The 27,530-nt window shown below is 40.1% G+C and overlaps 1 protein-coding gene across 3 annotated transcripts in view; it reads left to right on the top strand.

Annotated features, from left to right (window-relative positions):
• CNTNAP2 (contactin associated protein 2) overlaps positions 1-27,280 on the top strand; it is a 1,249,274-nt gene extending 1,221,994 nt beyond the window's left edge. For all 3 annotated transcript variants that reach the window (XM_052795237.1, XM_052795244.1, XM_052795253.1), the window contains 2 exons: positions 14,609-14,680; positions 16,448-27,280. In XM_052795237.1, the coding sequence (XP_052651197.1) occupies positions 14,609-14,680; positions 16,448-16,647 (272 nt within the window). In that variant the 3' untranslated portion in view covers positions 16,648-27,280. The remainder of the gene's footprint in view (positions 1-14,608; positions 14,681-16,447) is intronic.
• Positions 27,281-27,530: the final 250 nt, after the last annotated feature.

The following is a 27,530-nucleotide window of genomic DNA, read 5'->3' as shown; positions in this document are numbered from 1 at the left end:
TTTGCTGATCCCAGCAATCTCATCCTGCTTTGTGACTGACAGTCTTTGAAAGTATATGTTGTGCCTAAATTTTGAGGGTTTTTTTCTATTTTGCTTCTTGGGTGTCAGATAAATACTTAATTAAAAAAAAAATCTGTTCCCTTTAGATGTATAGGGTCAGGTGTATGTCGACCCCTCTCTTTTATTTTGTCCTGATTCTGATTTCACTTGTAGCAGTGTAAATTAGAACCTGTCCTGGCAAAGCTGATGGGTTTACAGTGGTATAAAATGAAAATGCTAGAGGAAAAACTAGGTCCACAATGATTTTAATACCAATTAGTCTTTGCCTGTTGTGTCTGGGGATGCATCTATCTGCCAGTTTTTATATGAGAGGGGACAGATATATATGTCTTTCTTAACAGTATGTGCCAAGATCACAACTTTGGGTTTTGGATTATTTTTTTTCTTGCAGTGTCAAACAACTCCTTGCAACGTTTCCTTTCAGCTCTTCTGCAGTAGAGAAATAGGACAGAGTTTTGTAAGGAGAGGCAGATATTCCAGGGCTGAGGGTCCCAAACATCTGTACAAGCAGTATTATGCTCTAAAACCTGTCATTCCCTCCTTGCTGCCATGCCGTTGTAGGATTTCAGTATGTCTTTTCCCTGTTTATAACATGCAATCTCCTACTTGAATTTTTTCACCACAAATTAGTAGTCTCTTTCTTCTCTGAAATTAATAGGTCAGTTTGTACCTGAAGGTTATGTTTCATGCTCCTGTTTCTATAAAAGCATATTTCCTAAAAGATACCTTACTGACTCATGTCTTTAAAAAGTGTGTCATAAACTTCTTGAGGAGGCACTGCTGCTGTGAATCTTGTGCAGCTAATGGCTTTTGGTTGTTAATTTTGGTTGGTTTCTTTTTCCTACAGACAGCAAGCTAGTAAAAGACTGTGGTGGGATTTATTCAAGACAGTTGAGCTGTTCCTAATAGCTCCCGGTGTTAAAAGAGGGAGGTCTTGTTTGTCCTTTCGACGTGCTACTATGCTTTTCCTTGTGTTGTCTCAGTCTCATCTTGGAAACTTTTGCTGAGGTGATTCAGCTTTGTTCACCTGACAGATTACAAACTTACACATTTTCTTCTGGATTAATTGCAGTACTCAGTCATGGAGCCAGCATGAAGGATATCAAGGAATATACAGCATACAATTAGGTTGGCTCAAGTTGTCTGTTAACTTCTGCCCAGTAAAAAAGTCTCATTGCCATAGCTGAACTTGACTTGACTGTTTCAGTCATGGACAGCCAGAGTGCAAGTGACCTGCCTTCATTTTTGGTGATGAGAAGCTTTAGTAGGACTGGAAGCTAGGGACACCTCTTCTTGTCCTCTCCAGTGCTCTGCAGCAATAGAGGGAAAAAGATGATACTGCTTTAAAGACTTGTAGTGAGGGACTGCTGTACACTGAGGGGAGCAACAATGTCAGGTGAGTTATGGCAGAAAGAAATTTCACAGCAAGGGAGTGGTGTTTCACCAGGGCAGGAGTGAAAGGACATTCAGGTGTGAGTGAACAATTCCTGACTTTCTGGGTGACATTTCCTTGATACAAAGAGGAGGTATTGCAGCAACTCATTTATCGGTATCGGGTAAAAACAACTCGGTCTTTGTAAAACTCTCTCTGACACAGCTCACTCTGTTTCAGTCTCAGGAATACTATATACTGTAGATTGTGCAACCTTGCACACAGATGATCTTGATGACTGGTAAATGAAAATGTTTGGGTTTAGTGTCACTTTGCATTAGCAAATTAGCAGTTTGCACTGAGGGTTTTTTTTATGTTTCCCAAACCCTACTAGAAGACTTTCTAACACAAATTGTGTTCAAAGAGAAAGTGGAAAAATCAGAGGTGTAAGTAATGGTTCCCATTGGCTCCAGAGCTGGAATAGTTTCAGTACTCTCAGTGTGAATTTACTCCTTCACTAAAACAGCTGAAGGGGCAAAGACAACAAGCTCTTTTGAAATTCACAGAAACACTTGTAGTGATGCTAAAGCAACAGTCACACGCACTCTGCCACAAAGAAATGGTTGCAAAGAACATGGCTTTGAAAGCATCAGTTACTAGGTACAGGATTTCTCATTTCGTACATGTTTTTATCTGTAATGTTTATTGTTATGTCACCTACTTCATTTCAAATAGATGTTAACAAAACATGAGAGTTGAGGACGGGTGGTTTGTAGTGAAAAGAGAAAATCAGGAAAAAATTTGTGGCAAGTATCATATGGTTTAAATCTCATTCAGTGTCATACTCTGCACTCATCCCGATTTATGTTTTGAATTAAGTGTAGATTTATAGTTTTGCTTCTCAAATACTGTGGAATTGAACTTTGAGGAATGAAAAATGTTGTAGGAGGGTATCAAAGATAAGTGTCCAAATAGGACAGATAGATACACCAGAAGGCAAATATAATGATTCCTTCACCTCTAAACTGCAGTGCTGGATCAGACTTAAGGATAATTACTAGATGTTAAGCAGGTTCTGCTTGACGGCTGACCTACATGAAATGTTTGCCTTAAACTCTTTTATGTAGTTACTGCGTGGACACCTCCTGCTAGCTGCAAAACATTTTGGATGCCCTAACAGAGAGGCTAAAGGGAAAATCATAAAGAAACACATCAGTCACTTGCAGTTGACCCTTAGAGACAAGTTCAGGGATTTATCAATAAGAAACCTTGTTGTTTTGCTCCCCAGACAAATGGGCCATACAGCTTCTTGATTCATTGTCTTGCACTTTCCATTAGCCTTGAATTCACATATATTTCACATTTACAATATTAGTTCTTTTTAAATTTCTTTGCCATTGTAAAAATGCCACTTCCCTTCCTTCCCACCCCTGGCTGGCATTTTGCCATGCTACTGGGACATTATCTTAAACCATTATCTTGTTCAGCTTGTGGGTATTCTTACAATGCATAGTCTTTTCCTGTTGCTATGGCGATCCTTTCTTGGTGCTGATGAAGCACAAGAATTCAACAAGTCATTCTTTTCTAGAAGGTGCCTTTCTGGTGATTTAAAAAAAAAAAATCAAAACCAAGCAGATCATCAAGATAGTTCCCTTCCTGTGTTTTCCTCCCATCCGTGTTACCTCAGTTCATGTCAGACAATCCAATTTGCCTTGGTTACATCAAAAGGAGTGTAGCAAGGAGGCAAAAAAGAGCCTGATCAATGACTATATTATTTAAAAATGACATGTTCTACCTTTACATGTTGTCTAAACCCAGCAAATTACCTGTCTGGCATACATTTCAAAACAAAAGTTATAATTGTATGCCTTTAACTATGTTAGCATGCATTTTAATTACTGTAGTATTACTGTAGCATATGTAAAAAAAAAAAAAGCTTATCACCAAGGGTTTTTTTAATATCTTGCAGTTCAAATTAGCTAAGGTGTATGTCACTGATAACTGACACCTTGTTCATTGTAGAGAAGCAAACAAAAGCCCAAACAGATGATTATTTTTGTAGTAAACAAGCTCCCCACACCTAAAATGCCTTGTACTTAAAATCAGAGGATGCATATTATTGGGGTGGGGCTGTTCAGTTTGTGGGTGTTTTTATCTAAGATAAAGGTTCTGCAATTCACTAATTAAGTTTCACTTCCAAACTTTTCTTATTTATATAAAAAGGATAAAAGAAACCTACGACATATATATACCTCTCCATTTTAGGAATGTGCTCCAGCTTGCCAAACTACCTGATCTTGAATTTCGTAAAAGCTAGAGATACCAGAAAAGGCAATGTACATACAACAGTTGACCAACCATGCTTTAGCACCTCTAAGTTGCCATGGCACTATGTAGCTGCAAGATGCATTTATTCTCAGTATGAACAGAATGGCATCTAGGATATTTAACACAGGATTTAGTTAAACCCATATTAGCTTTAACATATTAAGAATTAAATGGAGCAGGATTAAATGCTACATCTGCAATGTTCTTCCAAGTGTTGTGACATTTTTCTGACTGTACGTATTTAAACCCTAAAAGGTCTTTATTTTTGTAGAAGGTGAAAGGCCTTGCCTTTTAAGAATAAACAGCTTGCTTTGAAACCTGTATTGAGCATATCTGGCAAAAACATTGTATGAAGACATGCAATGCTGTCATGAAGATTAAAACAGCTACCTGAAGGATTTTCTCCCTTTTTGTTACAAATTCATCCCTCTTTCTTTAACAAGTGATGGCAGGAAAAGAGAGTGGGAGGGCTGAATACTGGCCATATGATCCATGCTCACCTAATTGGTCAACTAATTGTCAAGCAAAAGATAGCAGTTGATTTCTGGACTAAGCGAAAGTGTCACTTGTGTGTTACTGGTGACAGTACTGAAGGTCACCTTCCTGATTCAGACACCATCGGTTGGGTTGCCATCCCACCCTCTGACCACTGGTACCCACATCTCAGAGGGCAGAGCGGCAGCATCTGAAGATAAGCTGTGTCAGACGTCCACTGGTATGGATGTGGCTATGAAGACAGGAAATAGCTCTTGCCCTTGTCAAGGGCTTGTTACAAATGGCGCGTGGGAAGGAAGGATCAAAGGTGTTACTTGCTGGAGGGTGGTGATTCAGCCCTCAAAATGGTCTTAGGTTACCAATACACAAACAAAAGGGTCTTCTCCTGGCCAGAGACACTGGAAGAGTCCTGTACGCATCAGTGAAGCCTCCAACAGCAGGAGGATTAAAATCAATGATAACGTGTGACGCAGCGCTCATTCTCTCCTCTAAGGGACAGCGGGGGAGCAGGGTCACTTCTCCACGCTTCCTGCAAGGGGCAAGCCAGTCAAGCAGGAAGGACAGAAGAGGTGCACCGCTTTTGTTCATGATGCAGCCTTATGCATTTAAATTTGATCTCCTAGGTGTTAGCAAAATTAAGAATAGATGTGAAGGCAATTCCTGGAATAAAATGACGCTCCTCCTTTTTCAAGCATAGCAAACAGGATTAGTTATCAGTACTGCAATCAGAAAATGATGCCATATTCTCTCTTTGAAGTTATTGATCACTCAAGGTGGTTGGGTTTTTTTAATTAACATAGCATGTAAACATTGGGAGGCTCCTTGTCTGCCAGTAAGCTAGTTTAATATTTATACTTCCTATACAAGAGACAGAAGATGCACTTGCAACCTGCCCTGTGGGCCAACACATTCCTCCACTGCCAGATTTTGGTGCATTTCTGTGATCAAGTTTCCTCTGCTGAGAGTGACCAGCATTCATCCCCAATTCTCCCCATATAAATATTGTCTCAGAAGGCCATGGCCTTGATCTGAGTTGTTTTCAAGCAGGAAAGTGGCATTTTTTTCAGCCAGTTGGGGATTAAGTCTAGCAGAAACTCATAGGTCAGTTTCTAAGCACCAAGTGTTTCTTGCAGGCAAGAAGGTAAGTGGTAAACATTGAGATGCAACAATTTCTATTTTTCTCCTCCCTGTTGAGCAGCTAACTAGGAAGACCATCTGTCTGAAATTTGGCACAATCAGTGCTTCATCCTTAAAGGGCTTAATTATGGTGCTTGAATTACTGTAAATCTCTCCATTGATTGGGAATAAAAATGTCTCCCTCAGTCTCATCTAGTTCCTTCACACAATTATGCATAGCTTTCTCTTATCTTTAAGAATATATCATTTCAGTGTGAAATTTCTGACACTCTGTCTAGTATATCAGACAGCTGACAGACTGCCAAGCTTGTAAATTCTTCTGGCATTCATTGAGAGACCAGCATTGTAGCTATTTCATAAGCATTGGTTTGAATGTCAATGCTGCTACCTAACATCAAGACAAGAAGGTGGTAATATTAAAAAGAAAGTGTTTTCCATCCTCTGCAAAGACTGTATTTTTTCCACAAGTACTAACTTTAACAAGGAACATAGGGATAGCATAAATCAGGAAAAAAATGGAGTAGAGAAGGAAGCATTTAGATGCCTGAGCACTTCATGTAACTGCCTTCTTTTTCCTTTCCTTAGGCTGAAAAGCACTTCACTTCCTGTGTAAGAGGTTATTCTAGACTACAGACAGGTCATTACAGCTATTAAAGTTTATTTTAGATTTAAACTCTCCAGTCTGACCCATTCCTCATCCCCAGTCCAAGCCTTTCTTTTTTCATAAGTGGATGAACGCTAAAAGTGCAGAACCTGATCTTGTTGTTCATATCCTGGCAGCGAGAAGCCCTTTCTTCCAATGATGTCAATTAATAGAGTCTGTAATTTTTTTTCTCCTTTTTTGTAGCTGTCATAAGTTTACAGGCTTGTTTGGTATTCTTGTTCATTGGGCTGGATTTTTTTTTTGTTGGTTTTTTGTTTATTGCAAGTATTCCCTGTGGGTCCATTATCAGCTATTAGCTATATACAGCTAGGCTTTGATCAGCACTTAACTCTACTGTTCCTTTGAGAGCACTGAAGCATTTCATATTCTACATTAATTATAAAAGAAAGTATTTGTTTGTCTTCCTTAACAGGTGAAATGTAAGCACTGCACATAAAATTTTCATGAAGGTGATAGCTTAGGCCACCGTGACTAATACAGTAGCAATTCTTGTCTGGAATCACAGTGAGACCAGTGTCATACAGACATTACTACCAGGAATTAAGAGACAGATGAGTTTAGGTCTTTGATGGATGGGGCTGCTTTAATGTGCTGCAGATCAGTTGGAAATTTGGCAGAGCAAATGTTCAAAATACTACTTCTGAGACAGAACTTGCTGAAGTTCAAACTGCAGATAAACACGATCCAAAAGTGATCCTAAATGTCTGCTCTCCGTTTGAAGTAAGGAAGAAAATTCTGTAGTATACAGGTGCCTAGGTACTAAATTTAAAAAGTGTTTTGATCTTGCCTTCCCACTACTTTGTACAATTACTTGCTTGTGTGTGAAAGAAAGTGTAAAACTTACTATTGGGAAATGACCGTACAAAGGGGGAAGCAGGAGAGAATCACCTAGCCCATCCCAGCAGACAGTGCAGGAATGTTTTCACTGTTTCATATTTCATCCAGGACTGATTTGGGGGAGTTTAAGCTGCAAGGATGGGTCTCCTAATAAGGGACAAGTTTTTCTATCCATTTGCTAGGAAGATTGTTTTTTAAGACTGAAAGAAAGAATATTGTACTGCTCTTTCAGAGCAAGCCATTCATAAAAATCCATTTTGTCCTCTCCTTAACAGTATGGACAGCAAAGTTTGTCTGCAGAAGGAAATTAAGGGGTTAATAACACAGCTGATTCAGAAACAACTCTTGACTGATTGGATTGTCGACTCTGGTGTCTAGTGTTGAGCATTTGCATTGTCCCAGTTCATTGACCATGGAGCTTCAGCGAGTTTTCCCCCAACACTGCCATTGTTCATTGTTGGCATTTCCATTGTTCACTCCAAAATTCATGCTTTTTTTAACAGAAACATCCGACGACTCTTTCTTCTACAATCCCCACTTACTTTCCCACACTGTCCCAGGCGTTTGCATACAGAAGGACTGTTCAGAGGACAACATTTCTGTTAAGCCATCATTTCAGAGGATTTTTTAATTTATACTCATTTCACATTGGAATAAAAAGACACAACTGGAAAGCCTTCACACCAAAACTGTAAAAACACAGGTTTTGTGTTTTCCATCATCTCTGTGCATGTCTCTCTCTCTCAGCAGAACTCACCAGCAGCTGTCAGTAAAAACACTTCAGATTCAGTGAAAATTTCTCAGAAAAAAAAAATGCAACCTTCAAAATGTTTTTGATCTAACAGAACATACCTGACAAAACTTACTTGAAATAATTGCTCCAAATAGCACTAATGCATTGGAGGACGTTTTTGTCATTTCTGAAGGTTTTTTTCTGGTTTTGTTTCCTCCCTATCCCTCCCAGCCAAGAAGGTTGCAAAGGATTGAAGAAATTAGTGGATTTTGATCCAATGTTGAGACTTTCATGTTCCAAATAATTTGCGTTATTGGCAACAGAGAGAAGAGGATGACATTTTTAAAGTGAAAAGCCCTAATTTTTTCTCTAAGCTGCACATCTGTTCTGGTAGTTTCAGAATTGCTGTGTGGGTGTACTTTTTCCAATATCCTGTAACTCGCACAAAAAAAATTATTAAGTCTGTGGCTGTGAAGACTTCTATTTCCATAAAGACAGAAAAATGGTTCATATTAGGGATATACTTGTAACCCTCTAACACTACAGTTGAGGCATCACTAAAATTCAAGGAGTAATGATTGACCCCATATAGCATGCTAGAACAATAATGACCTCTTAAAAACAGTATGGTTAATATATCTTTTAAATATTTTGTGGTTGGGTAAGTGTGGGTATTTTTTTTTAAACTTGAAAGTGTTCAGTATTAAAAATAACTTCAACTAAATTCTCAGTTCTATACTTCAGCTGATGTCAGTGGGACTTTAAGTAAACTCTCTTAACAGAGTTTAATGTTAAACAGTCCTCCCTCAGAATCTGCTCTCAAATGCCTAGGAAAGCAGGAGTAGGTGTAGTTTTCCTCCCTTCTCTCCTTTCAGCTTGGAGAAGTAGGAAAAAATAGATGTATTAATTAAAAAAAAAATGTAAGAACTTTCAATACAAAATTTGCCCTGGCAACATAAAAAGACACAACATTTTTAATCCTGCTTCAGATTTTTTTCTTCTTTTTCTGAATCGCTGTAGTTTACTTGTCATGGGAGCTCTTCACAAAGCCACATTCAGGAGGAGAGCTGTGGATGGGATGGGCACGGGCAGTGGGATGAGCAAGAAAGGGCAACTGGAGTCTATGGGCTGTGATGTTCACCTTTGATTTAGGACTGTGTAATGGAGTTGTTTACTCCTGCTCCATCATTTCTGTGCAGGTGTTTAGAGTTTCTCTTGTAATTCAGTGCCTTCAGGATGGGGAATGCAGCGTGACTGCACATTAGTTTCTACTATCAAGAGTTGAGCAATTAGTTTCTGTACTTACAGTCTGTAATAAAGAGTGCTCTGTAACTTCAAACTGTAGCAGTACAGTCTCACCTGACCAGCAGAGTTGACATAAGTTGACAAAACGCAGCCAGAGAGTTTGGTTTTGTTTTCTTCTGTGTTACAGTCCTGTGGAGAAATAGATTAGTGAATGGATCTAGTGTCCAACACTTTCTCAAAATCCTAAGGTGTCAGCGAGTGTTTGCTCTCTTTGAAAGCTCAATTCTTTGATGCCTGGCTGCAAAATAGGATTAAAAAGAAGGAGTTATAGTTTACATCTTTGCTTTTATTTTGCTCTCTCACTGTTCTACTTTTAATCAATGTCTTGATTGCTGGCGGTTTTATATACCTTGTGATCACCAGATCCAGTTGTTCTGATTGCTTCTCTAGTTTGTATTTATGTGAAAACCCAACTGGTCTTAGTAATGGGAGAACACCTCTCAAAATTGTGGAGATCTGTAAAAGCTGAAAAGTCACAGCAGCCTTGCAACATGGGTTAGTTCTAGGCTGAACAAACTCAATTTCCAGAATTTCACAGGTTTCATCCATTGTTTGTTTTACACCTGTGATCATTCCCACCCTTCCTTTTTTGGAGCAGATCTAAACTGTACCTTCCTTTGTAGTGTGGTATATTTTAACTAAGACTTGCCTACTCAGTAAAAAACCTCAGTTAAAAAAAATTGCTTCCAACAGTTTATATGTAACACTCCTGGTAGTGTATGTCAGAATGAGATTTGCCTTTTACTTTGTACATCCCAGTACTGCACTCTAGCTGAAAAGTCTCCCCGTTTGGTTTTGGGTTTCCCCTTGCCTTTACTGAATAGCCTTTTGTTCATTTCTCTGTCCACACCAACTTTCTGGACCACTTTTCTACTTTAACAGGGTCATTCTGCATTTCAGTTTTATGAATTTGCAAAAGGCTTTTATGTGGGATCCATTGTAAAAAATCTCCCTCTGAAAATGACAGATGCAATATCACACCTACTATAATAAAGCAAAATTATCATTCAGTCTGTTAAATCAACCACATCTGTCATCTTTAACATCTAATCCTAATTATGGCCTGTTCATCCAGTCTCATCTCCCCTTTCCATTCAGTGAGTGCTGCCGTATTGCAGCTGGCTGTGGCAATGACCATGCTGAGTGTGCTGGATAATGGTAGGTATCCTACTGCATTTTTGTGGTCACCTAAAATTTCAAATGTCATTAAAATGATGGCCAAAACATGGATTTTGCCTGCAGTCAGTCTTTAATCACCCTTTTAGGTGCTGCAAAGTTCCTTTAACCCTGTTTACCCTGAGACTAATAACAGAAAGTTGAAAGTGCAAAACATTAGTTCAGACTCTGTATATTTACTCTGTGGTTATTGAAACTATGGCCTCGTAAACAGCAGCCCATTAAAGAAAGAGAAAGCAAAGTATGCTGTGTCCTTTTATGTAAGTTAGCTTCAGGATGATGGCATTTGAAGCAAACCTGATGGCCTGCTGTGGGCAGACAGGGTGTAAAGAACAGCATCACACAGCTTGGATTCTGGAAGGGAACCAGTTGAAGTGATGTTCCTAAGCCACAGATGAGCTTAGCGTTTCCTAGTGCAGTTCAATCCATCCCTACACTAGCTGTAGGTTTTAGGAAAATGTCTCTGGTGTGTCCTGACAGCAAACCGATGGCTCTGTGCCACAGCTGCGTGAGCAGAGGATTTCAGGGAACTGGCAGCACATCTCTTGGGCCAATATGTAACTGTTTTCCAGGGTAGATTAAAAAGCTATTTGCTCTGTTCTTCATGTTTTGAGTCACACAAGTGAGACCCTGGCTGCTCAGAGAAACCTAGGGAAGATTCGGAAAAAGTTTCTAAGGTAAGGAAACCTTTCCAGTACAGTCCCCAAACCAGATGGGAATCAGCTGTTCGAAAGCAACCTTTGTAGACCAGGTGATAAAGGAAAACTGAACACCCCTATTCATGGCCTCAGCTAACAAATAACTAGCATGGTATGTAGACCAAAACTACTGCAGTATCCTCCCCACACCCACCTTACATTACATTCACAACCCACTTAATGTCCAGAGTGGCTTTGCAGGGTAACTACATAGAGTAACTGCAGCTCCATGGCACCTATTTGCTGTGAGCAAGTCATGATTTGAAGCTGTCGAGCTACAAGTATCAGGCAGTGCAAAAGGGCTTGCTGAGACATGTAGTTGGAATTAATGTCACAGTGATAATGGAAGAATCTGAACAGGAAAGAGGTGTTCCCAACTGCAACAGAGAAATGAAGGCACACACTTGTCCATTAGCAACTCACCCTGTACTTCATCTGCCTATTATAGCCATGCAAGCTAGTTATTATATCACTGTGATTTAGATTCCCATGAAACATGACAGTCACTAGTAACAATATTAATTTTACCTGACCAGTCATTTTAAAACATTTTAGGAGTTACTCTTTACAACCTGTGAACAGCACTCTAGTCTTCTGTGTTTTTTACCAGAGCATCAGTATAACTGTTGCCCCTTTGTCAGCCTGCTCTAACGTTCTTTCCTTGTTTAGTTCCTGAATTTCAGCAGCGATGGAAAACTTGTTAGTTGTCTTCTTGACAAAGTTACTTCATATTGCCAAGGCATGTGACCATAGTAAGGTCAGAGATGAATCACCACGTGTTTGAATGACATAACTGCTATCTGAAATACGTGCACTTGGTGCCTGTTGGTGACAGCACTCTGTTGTTAAGTTCAAGTTGGAGGGTCAAGGAATGTGCCCTCATACATTCTCTTCTGCCTAATTGCTGTGGCAGGAGTTACCCTTTTGCAGTTCTTAGACCTCTGGTCTGTAGCTATTTCTGACCATTTGAGAAGCTACTACTGCTGCCCAGAATAATTTCAAGGGAACTTCCACCTAAAAAAGAAAGTAATGAGTTCTTTCCCTCCTCCTCTATCCATCTGTAGTAATAAATTCAGTAAAAAACTGGTATAGACACTTCTGCAGCAAAAGGTATTCTATAACCCCACGTTTGGCTGAGATTTTAGATACAATTTTTCAGTCAAAAAAACCCTCATAATATAAAAGCAGGTCTCCTGCTGACATAAGAGTAATAGAACAGGAATTCATGAATTATGGCAATAATATCTGCCAACACTGCCATAGGTACTTTAAAAAAAGATTTGTGAACATCTAAGCTCCTTTTTTCACTACAGCACAGCTGGTTCTCCAGCAGTTGCAGCAGGGCACAACTTATCCAATCTGATGGTGACCTCTTGTTGAAATAGGTTGTCCTCTGCCCCCAGGCACATGTTCCTGTTTCCTCTTCGTTAGAGATGAGAGTCTCAGAATGAGTCATATCTGCTTGTTGATCCAATGGACATTTCCTCCTGAGAGTGTATGATGACTAGATCCAATGGAAAGCAGCTTTGGACAGAGGCATCAGGTCCGGTCCTAGCAGCAGCTCTTAGACAAGATCAAGGATGTAGCTTCACATCATACTTCATGTTCTTCATTATCCTGCAGTGTACTTCAGTGGCTATTGGAACATCATAAGCCATAGTCTTCCATCTGCCAGGAATCCCTTGTAGCATAGCCGTTGTGATGTGGCAGCTCGGGATCATGCTGCCATGAACAGCAGCTTTCCTCTTTCTTCACACTTCACTAGTGCCATGGTCCTTGAAACAACCTTTTAAAAGAAGTTAAAATATATTATTCAGTTGTAAGGGAAGGGGGAACTGTGACCATTGCTGATTTAAAGATTTCTTGTGTGGGGACACAGGAGAGCAACTCCAAACCAAGCGGCAAGTGGTAGGACTTGTTAACTGCCCGTGGAGCTGCTCCTATGGCAAGGGGCCTTCTTTTGGGTTAGAATGGCAGAGAGCAATTCCTTGCAATTTGGCAAATTGATGCTTTTCTAGTGTTGTTTGGCTTTAGGATTTTCCTTGAGGTGCAGGGAGGGCAGGTTTAAAGTTAGGGTTTATTTTCCCACTGGCAGCCCTTCCCTTTCAGCCCTGCAAGGATAACATTATGGACCGCGTGCCAAAATGTCTCTGTAGGAAACATTCATGGTCCTGCACAGTAAGGTTCTTCTTTGGAGCAAAATCCACTGATATGGAATCAGGTATTTATTTATCTTTTACATTTTTTAGCCTGGTTTGTGCAGAAATGCTGTTTTCAGAAGCCAAAGAACCAACAAATGTCAAAGGCACAAGTGCTGCTGGCAAAAACTGCTGGCCAGGCCACCTCCACTGAGCCCTGAGAAATGCCCTCTTGTTTGTCCCACAGGCGACCAGCCAAAAACTAGCTGCTCAACACACAGCTGGTTCAACTGTCCTCCAGAGTAGGCACACAAGAAGGCTACTCTAGCCCCAAACTTCTTTTCAGGCCACATGGTGAGCTGAAGCCATTCATTCTTTTTGTGCAGCTGCTTCACGATACAAAAGGAACTTTATTATGGATTTTACTCCATGCTAACAGAAAGCCAGTAGAATTCCCTTAGCCAGTTTGGGGGTATAGCGAATGCATTACTGGCCTGTAAAGGCAACTGATGACTTTAATACAGTATCACCTAATCCATCAAGCAAGGAAAATACAGCTGGGTTTTAAATACTGACCTAAGAAGTAATCTGTATCCTTGATTATTTTAACTGTCTCCAGTTAAGTACTTTTAACAACAATTTTTCTATTTCAAAATCAATGCCATAGTCCAGTGGCAAAGAAGGGAGTGATTGCAACCACTCACCTAGCTCCTTGGGCTTGCTCAGTCACTGCAGTGTCTAGTTGCTATGTCTGACTGTAAAGAAAATGCTGATAATAGGTTTAATTGATGAGATTGCCTTTGAAAAGCCTCTGTGATGTTTTCTGGAGGTTAGAACCAAGACTACCATCCAAATTCTACTTTAAACCTGTACTGATTCCTTCATCCAGCTTTGCCACAAGGAGTCTCTCCTTTTTAGGTCGCTGGCAGATGAGTGCTGGGACATCTGACTGTGCTTCCTCTCCTCATCTGTCTGCCGGAGACTCTCCTCTCCCGCAGGCTCTCCTGCCTGCCATGCCTCAGCTCCTCCAACTCACGGTCTTGAATCTCAGTTCCAAAGCACCTCCAGCAGTGGCTAAGCTGACTCATTTGGCTTTCTCCTAGAGTAGCAAAGGTGCTGGCACATGCTCCTTTGTGTAACTACTCTATGGCTCTGAGCAACAAAAAATGCAGCCCCTCGCTTACCTTGTGTTGTGCAGCAGCAAAAGGGATGGCAGTTTTTCTTTCAAAGAACTTGCAGTTGTACCCAATGGCAGTCACAAAATCCTGGAAAATTCTGAAGCCTTTCATGGATAGCAGTGACAAAGGCAGAAATCTATAATAATATGTATGATCACATGCTTTTGAAAGAAAGGGTTTTGTTTGGTTTTGTGCTAAAGAAACTTACTGAATTTATGTTAGTAGAGTAACAAAATGACCTCCTGTATTAACAGCAATGCTTACTGAGAGTACATCCTTTATTTTAATTTTATTTTTGTTGAAAGGAAGAAGCAAGAAGTTCTGAGGGATTAGATAATAGTGAAAGATTTTTTCTTCTTCTTTAGGTAAATATGTAGGGATCACAATTTTCTTTTAAATTGTATCTGAGAATGTTGGATGTATTTCTGAACTACTGTGTGAAGTTTCACTGCTATTACAACATGAATCTTTAATTTCCTATTTACAGCCAGTGCTGATTTCCCATACAATGGTCAAGCCATAGGAGATGGAGTTAACAGAAACTCTGCCATTATTGGAGGTAGGAAAAACATCCACTTTTCTAAGATATTTAGCAGTATGACTGTGACTGAATTGCAGTTGGTAACATATTCAAGCTATTTGCTAAGAGCTGACTGTGGGGAAACTGCACCCGAATAAAGTTAAATAGAAATTTGTGTAAGTCTGTTCAGGCACATTGTCCTAGTGAAATGGTTTGTTCTCACTTAGTTTGTCCCCTCAGATTTAGTTTTAACCAAATCAAGATACTGATATTCATATTCCACATATTAAGCATTCATGTGGGGAGCTACTTTGCAGTAGTTACTTATGTTAACGGGGTAATTAATTTATATGAAATGGCAAGGACACTTTTCCAGTTACACCAAATTCAACATGAATCTATGTCAAACACTATTTGCTCCACCCTTGACAAAAATCCTTCATGATCCTGCCTTGTTTTTTAGGAGCCAAGTTCTGTTATAACTTACGTGCCGGAGAGTCCCATTCAGTGTGATAGGTGATGTTAAGTAATACCAGAACTGGAACTTCGAATTAGCATTCAATTGAAGATATTCTGGCCAGCTGCCTCCAGAAATAAGGATCCTGATTACTTTTATGTACACATGCAATTTTCTCTGCCACGTCCTTTATTATGGAAGTGTTGCACCATAACTCTCCTGGGAGAACTTTGCCACTGCATCAAATTCTGAAGGCATATAAAAAAAAATTGTGAAGATCAGCCTAATAGCTTTCAGTCAGTTCTAAATGCATGTAAAATGACATACTGGTGGTGGGTTTTGTTGTGTAAAGCAACACTGAGTATACCAGCACATGCAGTCCAATGAAATTTTTTGTTTCTTTTCCCTCGCCCCCCTCAACGGTCTATGTTTTCATATCCAGGTTTAGATTAGTTGCTTTAGTTTTCATTTGCTATGTTATTTTTCCTTTTTAATTTATATTTTCATTACTACTTAAAACTTTTCCTTAATACTTTGAAACCTTACAATACTAGAAGGATAGCATTGCATTCCTCAGAAAAATTCAGGCCACACCTGAACAGCCTGGCTGTCCAATACATCACTTAACAAAAGTGGTATAACATAATTCTGGCTGATTACAAGATTTTTTTATCCTGAGAATTTTATAATGTCTTCATCCTGGAAGATCCTCATGCCTGTAGAGCGGAGCCAAAAAAGGAACAGTGCAGTTTCAGCACATAGTTACCTACACCTAAGAGGGTAAGATATATGAGACTTCTCCACAACAGGGCTGAACCCCAAATAGATGATTGCAGGAGGAGCAATTAAGGATAGGTCTGATGATAAAGCAGTTACATCTGTAATTATGTGGAGCTAGTGCCTAGTGGCTGGAGTGAGCCAACAGTGAGCCAAGCCAATTTTCAGGGACATGTTGAGGGGGCTATGATAGTAGGGCCATTGACTGGAAAGTATACATCAGTGACTCCATCCTCAAGAGCTGCTCAGGCCATGACGTCACCATCTCATCTGTGTTTTGGGAGCACTCGGCACCCTATGCCTCATGGTCAGCAAAGCTCACTAAGTAGGTACTAATGTTGAAGTTTACCTACGGGATGAAAGTCACTAGCAGACTCCACTCAGTGAACATTTTGTATATAGCGAAAACTATATATAAGTATTAGAGTAGTGGAAACTAAGCAACTGTGGTGATGTTTAACTGCCCGGTTAGCTTCAGCTCAGCTCGGAGGAGTTGTGGGATCCTTTCTTTGTGTTTAAATCTGTAGATGTTCTCCTCGCTAGTGGCATCTTTTCTTTCCTCCTCTGTGTAGGTGTCATTGCAGTGGTGATCTTCACCATCCTCTGCACCTTGGTGTTCCTGATCCGCTACATGTTTCGCCACAAGGGAACCTACCACACCAACGAGGCCAAAGGGGCAGAGTCAGCCGAGAGCGCCGACGCCGCCATCATGAACAATGACCCCAACTTCACAGAGACCATCGATGAGAGCAAGAAGGAATGGCTTATCTAAGCCCACAGGGGCAGGGCCTGGGGTGGGATACAAGCTGGGCCAGGGTGGGACTGGGATGACTCTTGCAGTGGGGAGAGAACACTGCGTCAGATGCTTGAGCACACGTACAGTAAAAAGATCAGCACAACTGGAGGAGCAAGTGACAGGAAAATACTATTGAGACTGGAGGAAAAAAAAGAATATCTCAAGCATTTAAGAAAAAATACTTTTTAATATTTATTTACAGCAAATTGCCCCTTCCGTATCCAAACAACTACAACAAAGAGCAGTTTTGCAGCTTCAGCATTGGTCAAAATTTTCAGTAATACCTGTCTGTTTCTCTTTGTGTGTTTGGAGGTGTTCTGGATACCCGTGACAAGAAACAGGGCTGGTTTTTTGCATTTTTTAAAAGCTGTTTAAAACGTGTGTAGTTCTGTCCTGACAACAAGTGGCAGACCTTTCTTCCCAGCATTGTGTTCCTTCATGACTGGCCACTTCCCCACAGGCTGCCCTCAGCCCTGCACCTTGACCATATCACCGTTCATTTTGGTGGCGTTGAACTGGGGGTTCAGGGCTGGGGGTGGGACAGGGGGGTAAAGATTAATGCAAATCTTACTCACCAGTTTTGAAAAGTGTCATCAGCCAGTGCCAACCCTGGCAGGATCCATCTTCTTGACCCAGGCGCTTTGTTGATTGTGTAGAATTCTCATCAGCAGTGTACTGTTATTACGACTACTACTACCAGAGAAGACGATCATAAAGCACAGGAAGCTTTGGGGGGGGGTTATTATTATTATTTTGTTGGTCTCTGAGGGAGGATGATGCTGTGTGAGTCTGTAGACCTAGTCTGTTCCTGTGTCTTTGGCTATGACACTGGTGACCTGAGGCACGTGCCAGTTTAAACTCAGCTCTGCCTGTGGTGTATTGGCGTATACTGTACTTAGGTGTAAGCATTGTAGTAGGGAATTAGAGCCAGACTTTGTTTGCTTATGTTTCTTTTTTATAGGCTGTCACAGAAATATTAGTACAGCTCTAGTCAATGCATTTGAGCCCACGGGCTTCACATAATACTTTTTTTCCAGCTCTAGCATAGCAATTTATTCTTTAAATCCTTTGTTTCAGTCCCTTTGCAAGGAAAGCCTCTGCTGGCAGTGTTCTGACAGGCAGGAAGGTGAGACAAAGGAGGCTTGGAAACTGCCCAGAGAGCACGTGAGAAACACACAGTGCACAGTGGAGAGTTACTTTTCAATACAGAGATTTACCTGAACTATTTTGCTGTCTTTGTAAGGCATTTTTAAGAATAGCAAGGCCAATGCCAAGTGCAGCATTCCACCCCATGTCCCCTGTCAGACCAAGGAAGTTGTAGGTGTCACCTACAACTGAGAAGCAGGCAGGCAGCTTGTAGGAAAGGCAAAGGGGCAGCCTGAAGACCTAATATCCTTTGGTGGCAGTAACATAGCTCTAGCTTGCCCTCTATAGAGGAGTGTGGTTCTCCAGCGGTCTGATTTGATGGGCATTTAAGGCCTTAATGGGCAGATTTTGCAGTGGAACAGAATGAAGGAATGAATGTATTGCAGGGCATTTGTTGTGTGCTAAAAGAACAGAAACAATACCAAGAATTTAGCTTCAAAAGTATTTATGCTCATGACGTTCCTAGATTTGCTTTATCTTTAATATTGCTGGGTTTAGTATGCACAGATTTAATCAATTTTTCTGTACAATAAATATTTATTTTTCACCCAAATCTGCAATCAGCTACACAGAGCAGTGCTGGCATCTTTAATTTCCTCATCTTTTGGGTTGTATCTTTCATTATTCTAGTCAATGTTTTAAAATGAAAAAAAAAAATCATGAAGGGGGAAAATATATTGGAGTCTTGCCAGACTAGAAATATTTATAAGCACAATTTGTCAGACAGACAAGGCCAGATGGTTCAGGTTTTAAGGATGATAGCCTAAAGACCTCTTCTGGATTCATTGAACATAGATATCAGAGCAAATCAAGCCCATTGATTTCTTCCGTCTATGGATTTGGAATTAGCATACAGAAAAGTTGCCAGTTTCAAAAAAAATTTGTCTCTCAGGTAACATTATGTGGCAGAGGGGTTCAGGTATGCATAAAAATCACCTCTGTCACTAGTGCTCTGCAGTCTTTTCCCTTGCCTCCAGTATTAACCTCTCCCTCTCTTGTGTTTAATCAAGCAGATGAGTTCCTATTCTTGTTTAATCTGGGTGTAAGATAAATCTCCACCCCTTGGAGAGTATCAGCATGGCATGGATCTAGCCTGCACCACTAACTACTCAGCAAAATACATAGCAATCACAGATATCTTTGTAGGATTGAAAAGACATTCTCTTTTTACATTATTTTATGTTTAATTTGATTTTAATGGTATTTTAGTCCACTCTGAAAAAACATCCTTGCCTGCAACTTCAAGTTACCAAGAGAAGTGAATATAGCATCATCTGCATAGATTGGGATTCGGTTTGCAGCAAAAAGTTACTTACTAATCTGAAGTTAATATCTGGGAGGAGGATCAGACTTATGTATCCTGAGAGACTGGAGTCTGCAGCTTCATGTAGGAGAGACAGACTTAGCAGCCACAGTGCAAATTTGCCAAATGCCTCAGCATGGTGCTAGAGGAGAAAGATGGCTCGGTCTCTGTGCCTAACCAAGTGCCTGGTAAAGCTAGGGACAGCTGTCTGGGTTATTGTAGTGAGGCCTTGACATCTGTTCACTGATTTTCTAAAAGATTACCAGCTAATCTCCCACAAACCTGTAAGCAAGAATTTTTGGAAAATAACCTTTGACCACTGCACAAGCAATAGTTGTAAATTAGTGTCTTAAATTTGAAAAACAGGTTTTAAATTTCTGAAATCAAGTTGCAAGCATCTGCATCTCTCCATTGACTGGACACCATGGACCTCTTTATGTGAAGTTCATTAGTGCTGTGTTAAAATGTTGATAATCTTCAATTTTGTCTTTGTTTTTGTGATACAGTCACTTTCATAACTCCAGAAACACTTTTAATTATTAGAATTCTTGTTTCTTCTTAAACTGGACCTTAGACATGATATTGTAGACTAGCAGCTGGTCTCTGCATAGGCATTTGATGACTGTAGGTGAATTCCTGCCTATCTGCTTTGTATTTCATTTTTTAACATGGCATATATTTAACTATATGCAGTGGTCATTCAGCAGCCTAGCAGTGAAGCAGGAGCAGGCTCAGAGAAGTAGCTTGTGTATTTTGCTAGCATTATATCTATTCTGAGGATTTCTTCCTCTGCAAGCCTATTATTGAAGGTTGAAACAACATGCATAGTTTACTTCACCCAGTCTTACTTGTGCCAAAAATCTTTGTTGTCTAACAGTTACTATCCATACACCTGTAGTGGGAAAATCTGTTGGCAGGGAGATTGGATCCTACTTTTATAAAATTCTGTACTTTCCCCAAAGAATATTAAAATAATCAGTCTTTTATCACCTCTTTCTAGCTGCTTCACCTATTTGAACTGTGCAGAAAAACGTAGCTTCTTGTACTGGTCGGGGAGCCATAGCATCCCAGCTGTGTTTCTAAAAGGCTCATTCCTGATTCCATGGGAATCAATGGCAAAATTGCTGCCAGTAGTGTGGAGAGCAAGACTGGGCTAAAGACTAGGGCTCTCAGTGTTAGTGAAATAACGTAAGCAGTATTTCGGATCCTCATTCACAACACATGCAGGCCATGAGGTAATGAGTCGTGGAGCTCCAAAGAGCCAAAACGGTGGAAAACTAATTTTTATGTCAACCCAGCCTCGAGGGGAAATCTGCAATCCAATCTGGCAGTTTTGAGTCAAGCCTTTCACACACTGCTTATTCCATATTTACTGATAGAAAATTCAGATGTATGAAATAGAAATATGTATGGTTAATTGGTACTCGAGCATTTCTGCTTTGTATTTTTCTTGTCTTAGCATTGCCTATACCTTTTATATCTCTTCTAGCAGTTACCACTTCAAAGATATGGCAGCATTTTAATATCATGCTCTAGGTAGCATGATGTATGTGCAAAGATGGTCATCATAAATATTTCAGTAAGACTGCCAAAGCAGTGGTGTACACATACAAGTTTATTGTAGTGATAAGAATTCAGTTTAAGAGTCTAGTAAATACGTTTTAATTAAAACAGTGTCCTTTAATGACAGATGCATCTAATTTCCAGGGTATCTGTTGAAATGTGAAGCTATCTCAGTTTGACAAGCAATAGATTTCTCCCTTGAATGATTTTACATTCCAGCAAGCATGGTGATCCTGAAAGGGTGTCATTTTTGAAAAGCAGAACCTAAATTCTCTTAATCAGGTTTCATTATCCATACTAGAGAAATGAAACAGAAACTTTGCCTTCTAAAAGCAACAGCATGTAAACTAGAATGAAAGAAGGACAATGTGTATGTATGCCTAATATCTTCTGTGAATGTTTTTCCCGTTAACTAGAGTTCTATTAGAAACCAGATTGGTAAATAAAAAAAAAAAAAAGAAAGAAATTTGAAACAGTTTTAATTACCCTTATAGCTGCTTCCTTGTGCTTTATATGTTCTGATCATTGTCTATATTTTTTCTTTCTCTAGTACCAGGAAATCAAGTTGGAAAGGACAAAATCAAGTTGGAAAGGCCTCTTAAGAAAAGACCCACAGTACATGAAAAAAGGGTCTTCAGAATGCAGTTATACCTAAGAAGAGAGGGTGCTAAAACCAGGGAAGATTTACTGAAGTGCAAATATGTTCCTCCTGCATCAGGCAGCCCTGATTACCTGTTACAGAGGAGAATCTCAGGCAGTGTAAATCTGTACTTGTTGAGGTGGGCTGAGGGTCTAAGAGTAGGGTTTTGGTAGAAATGAAATGACTGCCTTTCTGAGGTTTTTCCATTTCTGATCACTTTGCAGATAGCAGCAAGCAGTCTCCCATCAGTTCTGCTCATATTTGTTATTGCAGGCTCTGTGGCACTGCCAGCCTCACAAGTATTACACACTACAAATGGCTGCATGTAGGTTGTTTGCCTTCCTTTCCTACTGTAGCTCTGTCCTTTCCTTTATGAATGTGAGCCTTTTATTGAAGTTGTCAAGAAAAATGTATGCCCAGCTCAACAGACTTGTGTCTGTTCCTTTATATAAACTACCTTATAAGGCTTTAAATTTTTTTATGATGTGAAGCATTTTATAAAAGAACTATGTTAAGTGCACTTGAATGGGAAAGTGTGAAATCTAGGCAAAGAAGCATCAGTGCAACAACCACCCGAGTCAGAGGGACTGTGCTTGTCCCAACTTGTTGCTCTGTCTACAGTGTGAATTGCCTTAACCACCAACCCAAAGCCCTGGCCCCATCCAAGACCTTAACTTACTTAGTGGAATATAATAGTGGCAAAGTCCTGTTGTGATGCCTTGCAACCATGTTTTGACTGTTTATTTGTACTGACTGTTGTAACCCCTAGAAGGAGCATCACGATTTCTACAGGAATATTTTTTATTTATATAGGAAAGCTCCAGAACAAAGAGATGGGAGTGAAGGTTCAAGTTTAAAGCCCTTCTGATACTTGCACACTGTGTCACAGAGAAGAGTCTTTGCTTCTTGCTGTCACCACATGTCTCGCTGCAGCCAGAAGCGTGTGGGTGTGCACATGCACCTCTGAAATCTAAGGCTATTCAGGATGCGATGTCTACAGCTCTTGGGTAATTACTGCCATAATGTGGGTGGGTAAGATACCAAACTTGCTTCATATCCGTGAGTCTGCAGTGCTAGCAAAATCACTCACTCTTGAAATCAGGTGCAATTTTGGAGATAAACTCAGACTTTGCCCTACAGTAGTAGGCACATATGGTACTTCAAATGAGAGCAGACTTGGCCCTGGTTACCAAAAAGCATTTATTTAACAATCTGTAACACAGCTCTTTTAACACCTTATTTAACTCTGACTTCCACATATAAGCAGACATCTTCTTGAAGTACTATGCTCAAAGCCCTGATTATGCCAACAACTTAAGAACCAGGAAGAAAAGTGGCCGATTTGTGGCTTCTTTACCAAAGAAGGTTTTTTTAAAAAGTCACTTCGTGTAAAAAAGAAAAGTTTGGTATCAACAGGTTCTTTCACAGAGAAGTGTTTCTTTGAGCTGGTTTTCTATTTTCAAAACATTGTATGAGAAAAGTTAAGCAATTATTCGGCTTGATACAAAGCACAACCAGACTGCTTCTGTGAAAAGGTTCAGGTAAGATATACTCTGCAAATATACATAGAATCAAGTAACAAATTTAGTGCATCCCATTCTTCTGTGATGCAGCAGCTTCCAATAATGTCTACTTTTGCTCCCACTGCTATTTTTTCCTTAATGGAAAAACATCTGGATTAAACAACAAAAGAGAAAAGTGCATACCCTTTGTTTTACTATAGATTAATGTTCTTGCTTGGTATGTAATAGGGTAATAGGGAATAGCAAATGGTTATTTCTTCAGATTTGATAGCATTAATTCTGCTGTTTCCAAGGGTCAGAGATGTACTATCACTATATTAATTATTAGCACGTAGAGGTAATTATACTGGTAATATTAAACAACTGGCATTCTGGATTCTAGCAAAGGGCTGCTCTAAGAAATTCTTATTTATTGAAAACCCATGTCAAGGTGGGTAGATGACATTTTTCTGACAATTAAGAAAAGTGACTTACTGGAATGACACTAGAGCAGAAACCATTTGAGGGATGTTTAGCATGCTGAACAATAAACCATACCAGAAAGAGTTTCTTCTTGCCTTCCAGTTAGGGATTTGGGGTAGGTAAAGTGCTGCAGCTAGTCATATATCACCATGCATGCATTGCCTTTTTGGCCAAAATATTTGAGCTTCTCCCATCTTTCGCCTGCTTTAAAACAGACTGTTGCAAGAATACGGCTGAAGACATGAAACTTAAGCAAGCTGCTCTAGGCTGCTGGTGAGAGCACAGAATCACAAATCCCAAGCTCTTCTTCTACCTGCTGGTCTGTCCTTGCTTAGAAGATAATTCTCAGATGTGTTGCCACCTGTCCCCTGTTGTCTCCTTTCCCTCATTTCCAGAACCACGGAATAGCCCAGGTTGGAAGGGACCTCGAAAGACCTTCTGGTCCAGCCTTCCGTGGGAAAGAGAGCCTAGATGAAATTATCTAGCATGCTGTCCAGTTGTGGTTTTTTCCCCACTGACTCCATTTTCAGGGCAGTAGGCTATCAACAGGCTCTTGTTTAAGACAGACTGAGAGTCACTGGAGCAAGTCAACAAACTCTTGAATCAGCCAGAAAGCAATAACTTTAGATGACTCACGTCAGGTGGAAGGAGGCTTCATCTGGAAAATTTCCAGCCTAACAGCTCACCTACATGTAGTCATGGCTTTGGTTAGCAATGGAGCAACCAGCCAAATCTATGTATTATTTTTTTAAACCTATGTGGAGGCATGTAAGATAAATAAACTTGGCTGCAGGCATCCCCTGTAGGCTAATGTTTATTGTCTAAACTGCACATCCTCATGCTTGTAGTTCAGGTATCACTGAAGGAGTCTGACCTTGGCACAGTTAATAAATCATTCACAAGCTGGCCCAACAGCCCTGTACTGCTTTGTCTTAAAAATCCCTGTTGAGTAAACGTTTTAAAAAAAATCCATGGTTTGCCATCACAAAGCTCTGGACGCAGTATCAGCAGCTAGTTGTAATTTACTTCTGTTATAAAATTAAGGTCGGTCTGCAGAGTTTTTTTGTGTGACTTGCACTAACGAGATATTTATCCATTAATATAAACTACTGCAACAGGGAGAGGTAGCAAAGAGAAATTCCCTTTGCTGCACACTCTGAAATACAAGTCCCTTTTGTTACATAGTTCCTGGTACAGGAGTAAGACCATTGTACACATCTAACGTCTCCTTTCCAAATCCACTACGCGCCACTCCAAGGCCAGCATGGAAAGAAATTGGCTGACAGTTCTGGGCTTTTTTCCCATCTCTTGCTCTACTTTAGAAATGTTCCCTCTCACTGATAAATTCATCACCTTTCACTGTCATCTTTAAACTCCTTCCAAGCAATGCTTACTACTTTGACCAAGGTGAAGCCTCTCACCTTCCTAAAATGTGACTATTGTAGTGGGAGAGTTGTATGCCACTAAATTCCTGTCACCTGTTATATTTGCAGCTGGTTTTTATCTGTTTATAATACTCAGTGACTGAAAGTAAAAGTTTGGTTTCTGCCATCTGCAACATTATTTTATAACTTGTTTGCATTTGTTCCAAAATCACAGCACCGTCTGGCAAAAAGAGTCTGAAAACGAGGCAGCTGCACCTCATTCCATTAAGCATACTCACTTTCTTTTACTTGGTTCAAATTTTCCCAAGAGATATCAATACTAAAATAAATGTCTAGCAAAAGCCAGCTTCTGTTTTCCTTAGGGCCACAAGGTGTCAGAATTAACCCTCAGCCATCCCTTTCCCTTGTGCTTTTGTGGCACATATACAAGGCCAATGGTAGCCTCCAAAGGAGGACACAAAAATAGTGACATCATAAAAGTCTCTAGTGGTTTTAGTCCCTTGGAGTTTTAAATGTCCATCTCAACAGGGGCAACAAGTCAGCACTCCTACAGATTTCAGTTATTAGCACATCCAAGAAAATTCTCAGCATCGGTTATTAAAGAATTTTATTTTCATTGGATCAGCATCTCAGAGAGGGAAAAAAATTACTTCTGTATTTGGAGTACTTAAGATATTATACTCACCCCGTTGCAACTCCTGCATTGTGTCTGATCTTTTGAAGCTCCAACTATTAAGATATGGGGTCAGTCACTTGAATAAAGAAGGTGAAGGCATCACTTGATTCCTATTAACTCTTTGAAGCACAGGGAACTGGCTTTCCACAAGTCTGCTTTGTGTGGTCGATCTCACTCATACACTGGTAAGGAGGATCTTTTCTTTTGCTCTGCTCCTCAGTGGATCAAGACCCGTCAGTGGGCTGGCAGGTGTCACATAAAATATCTTTGAGTCCGAGTGAACTGAACCATGTGTTGAGCAGCCCGAGTCCAGGGAGTTCCTCTGATACCACAGCATGATTTGGCACAATATTCCTGAAAGGCTTCAGCTCTTCGACAACCCTGCTACCCCATTTGACTAGTGCTAATTAACAGAAGCCTGCTGGAAATGATCTGTACTGACTTAATCCTACATGTGGAAGCCAACCCTAACTAAGAGCGCTTCATTTCATGGGGATTAAATAGATTCCCCCCAACTACAGAGTGCTTGGGATGTGCTCAGTCTGAAACTTCTTACTGACATATATAAATAGAGATATAGAGATAAATAGATATTTTTATGGAGATGTTTTATAAGTGGCCTTTACTTTGTGCATGGTAATTATTGCCAAACTCTTGTTATTTAGGAGCTACAGAGTGGCTGGTTCTGCAGTTTGGAAAGCAACCAGCTGTCTCTGTTGCAAGGTGGACTTGGGGTACGGGCTTGGATTTTAATTTTTGTTATTCAGCTGTAATTTGCATGGTTTGGATTTGGGTTTTGCCTCGGTATCTTTTTTTTTTTTCTTTCCTCATTGGTTCTCTGGCAGGGATGTATTGGGGTCAAGCAGGAACTTATTTCTGTCTTTTGAGAGATGGATTGAAGCCATCAGTGCCACATAACACTTCAGAAACACCTGCCTTGTGCAGCCCATGATGTTGATCAGTGTGAGGGCCTCAAAACACAGTTTCTTTAGCAAGCTATTGGGGTTTTCACAGTTTAGTGAGGTGCTCCTACTTCTCTATCTTTGCTTGGCAAGATGGCAAGCTAGCAACAGCTGGGCTATGGGTATAGCCTCATGAGCAGGAAAAGGGGTCAGCAGGGACTACGACATGAATGAGGATTCGGAAGTAGATTCATAGACATAGCAGTAGCAAAAGACTTGTCAAAATTGCTACTGGGGAGGTCATTTTACTTCCTCTTTTCTTTTACTCCTTTTTTTTTAAATACTCTCTGTTTGTATGCCACATCTGAATAATGCATCTCTACCGGCCAGCCAGCTCTCAATAATCTGGGCTCTTGGTTAGAGGTAGAAATGCAGTTGTGCTTTCTTATTGATCTCGTTCCTGCTGCTGTGGAGCGGTCTGTACCCAGGAAAGGACCAGGGCCATTAGCTATTAGGAAAGCAAAACCAACCTCTCACCCCTTCCCTCCAAACCAGGTTGAAAGCCAATCCCAGGGTTATGTGCCTACAAAGCTGGCCCAATTTCCTGGTGGGTGAACCAAGACCTTGTCTGTTTGCAGTTATTCTAGTCCACAGGTTTCTTTCTTGAGCACAATTTTTCCCATGGGAAGCATAACCAGGATATGATGGTTACCCTATTTAAACAAAAATGTGTATATTAAAAAAAAAAAAAATCCTAATCTGAAAGTATAGTGTATCTGAGATTCCTCTGTTATAGACATTTAGTCTACAGATTTATGGCTACATTTGCTATGTTATGCTTGAATAAACATATAATTCATTGAAATACACAAAACTGATAAAAGTAATATGATCTCTTTAAGGAGAATAAACTGTTTGTAAATTTATAAAGAGTATAATCTGTTAGGCCTTATTTGAAGTATGTACTGTGGTTTGGTAAAAGTACAACATTAAAAGAGCCTTGCCAGATCAGGACTGATTTTTTGTGTGTGCATGTATGGTTGCTTTTGAACATTTGAAATCTTCATTTAACAAAAAAAACCTCTACAGGCTGTGTGTATAAGAGCCTGAGATGGCGTGCAGAGTGGTCTTCAGATTTCTCTGTACAGTTGCTCCAGGGAGGCGACAGGTGAATCTCTTTTTCTGAATAATTTGGATCCAGTTTTGTTTGGAAACAAAAGTGGCTGGTAGCACCACTGACTGGCTGGAGATTTTTAAAA

The sequence above is a fragment of the Harpia harpyja genome, chromosome 1, assembly GCF_026419915.1.
Source record: "Harpia harpyja isolate bHarHar1 chromosome 1, bHarHar1 primary haplotype, whole genome shotgun sequence".
Lineage (NCBI taxonomy): Eukaryota > Metazoa > Chordata > Aves > Accipitriformes > Accipitridae > Harpia > Harpia harpyja.
This window is presented reverse-complemented; position numbering and strand designations above follow the sequence as displayed.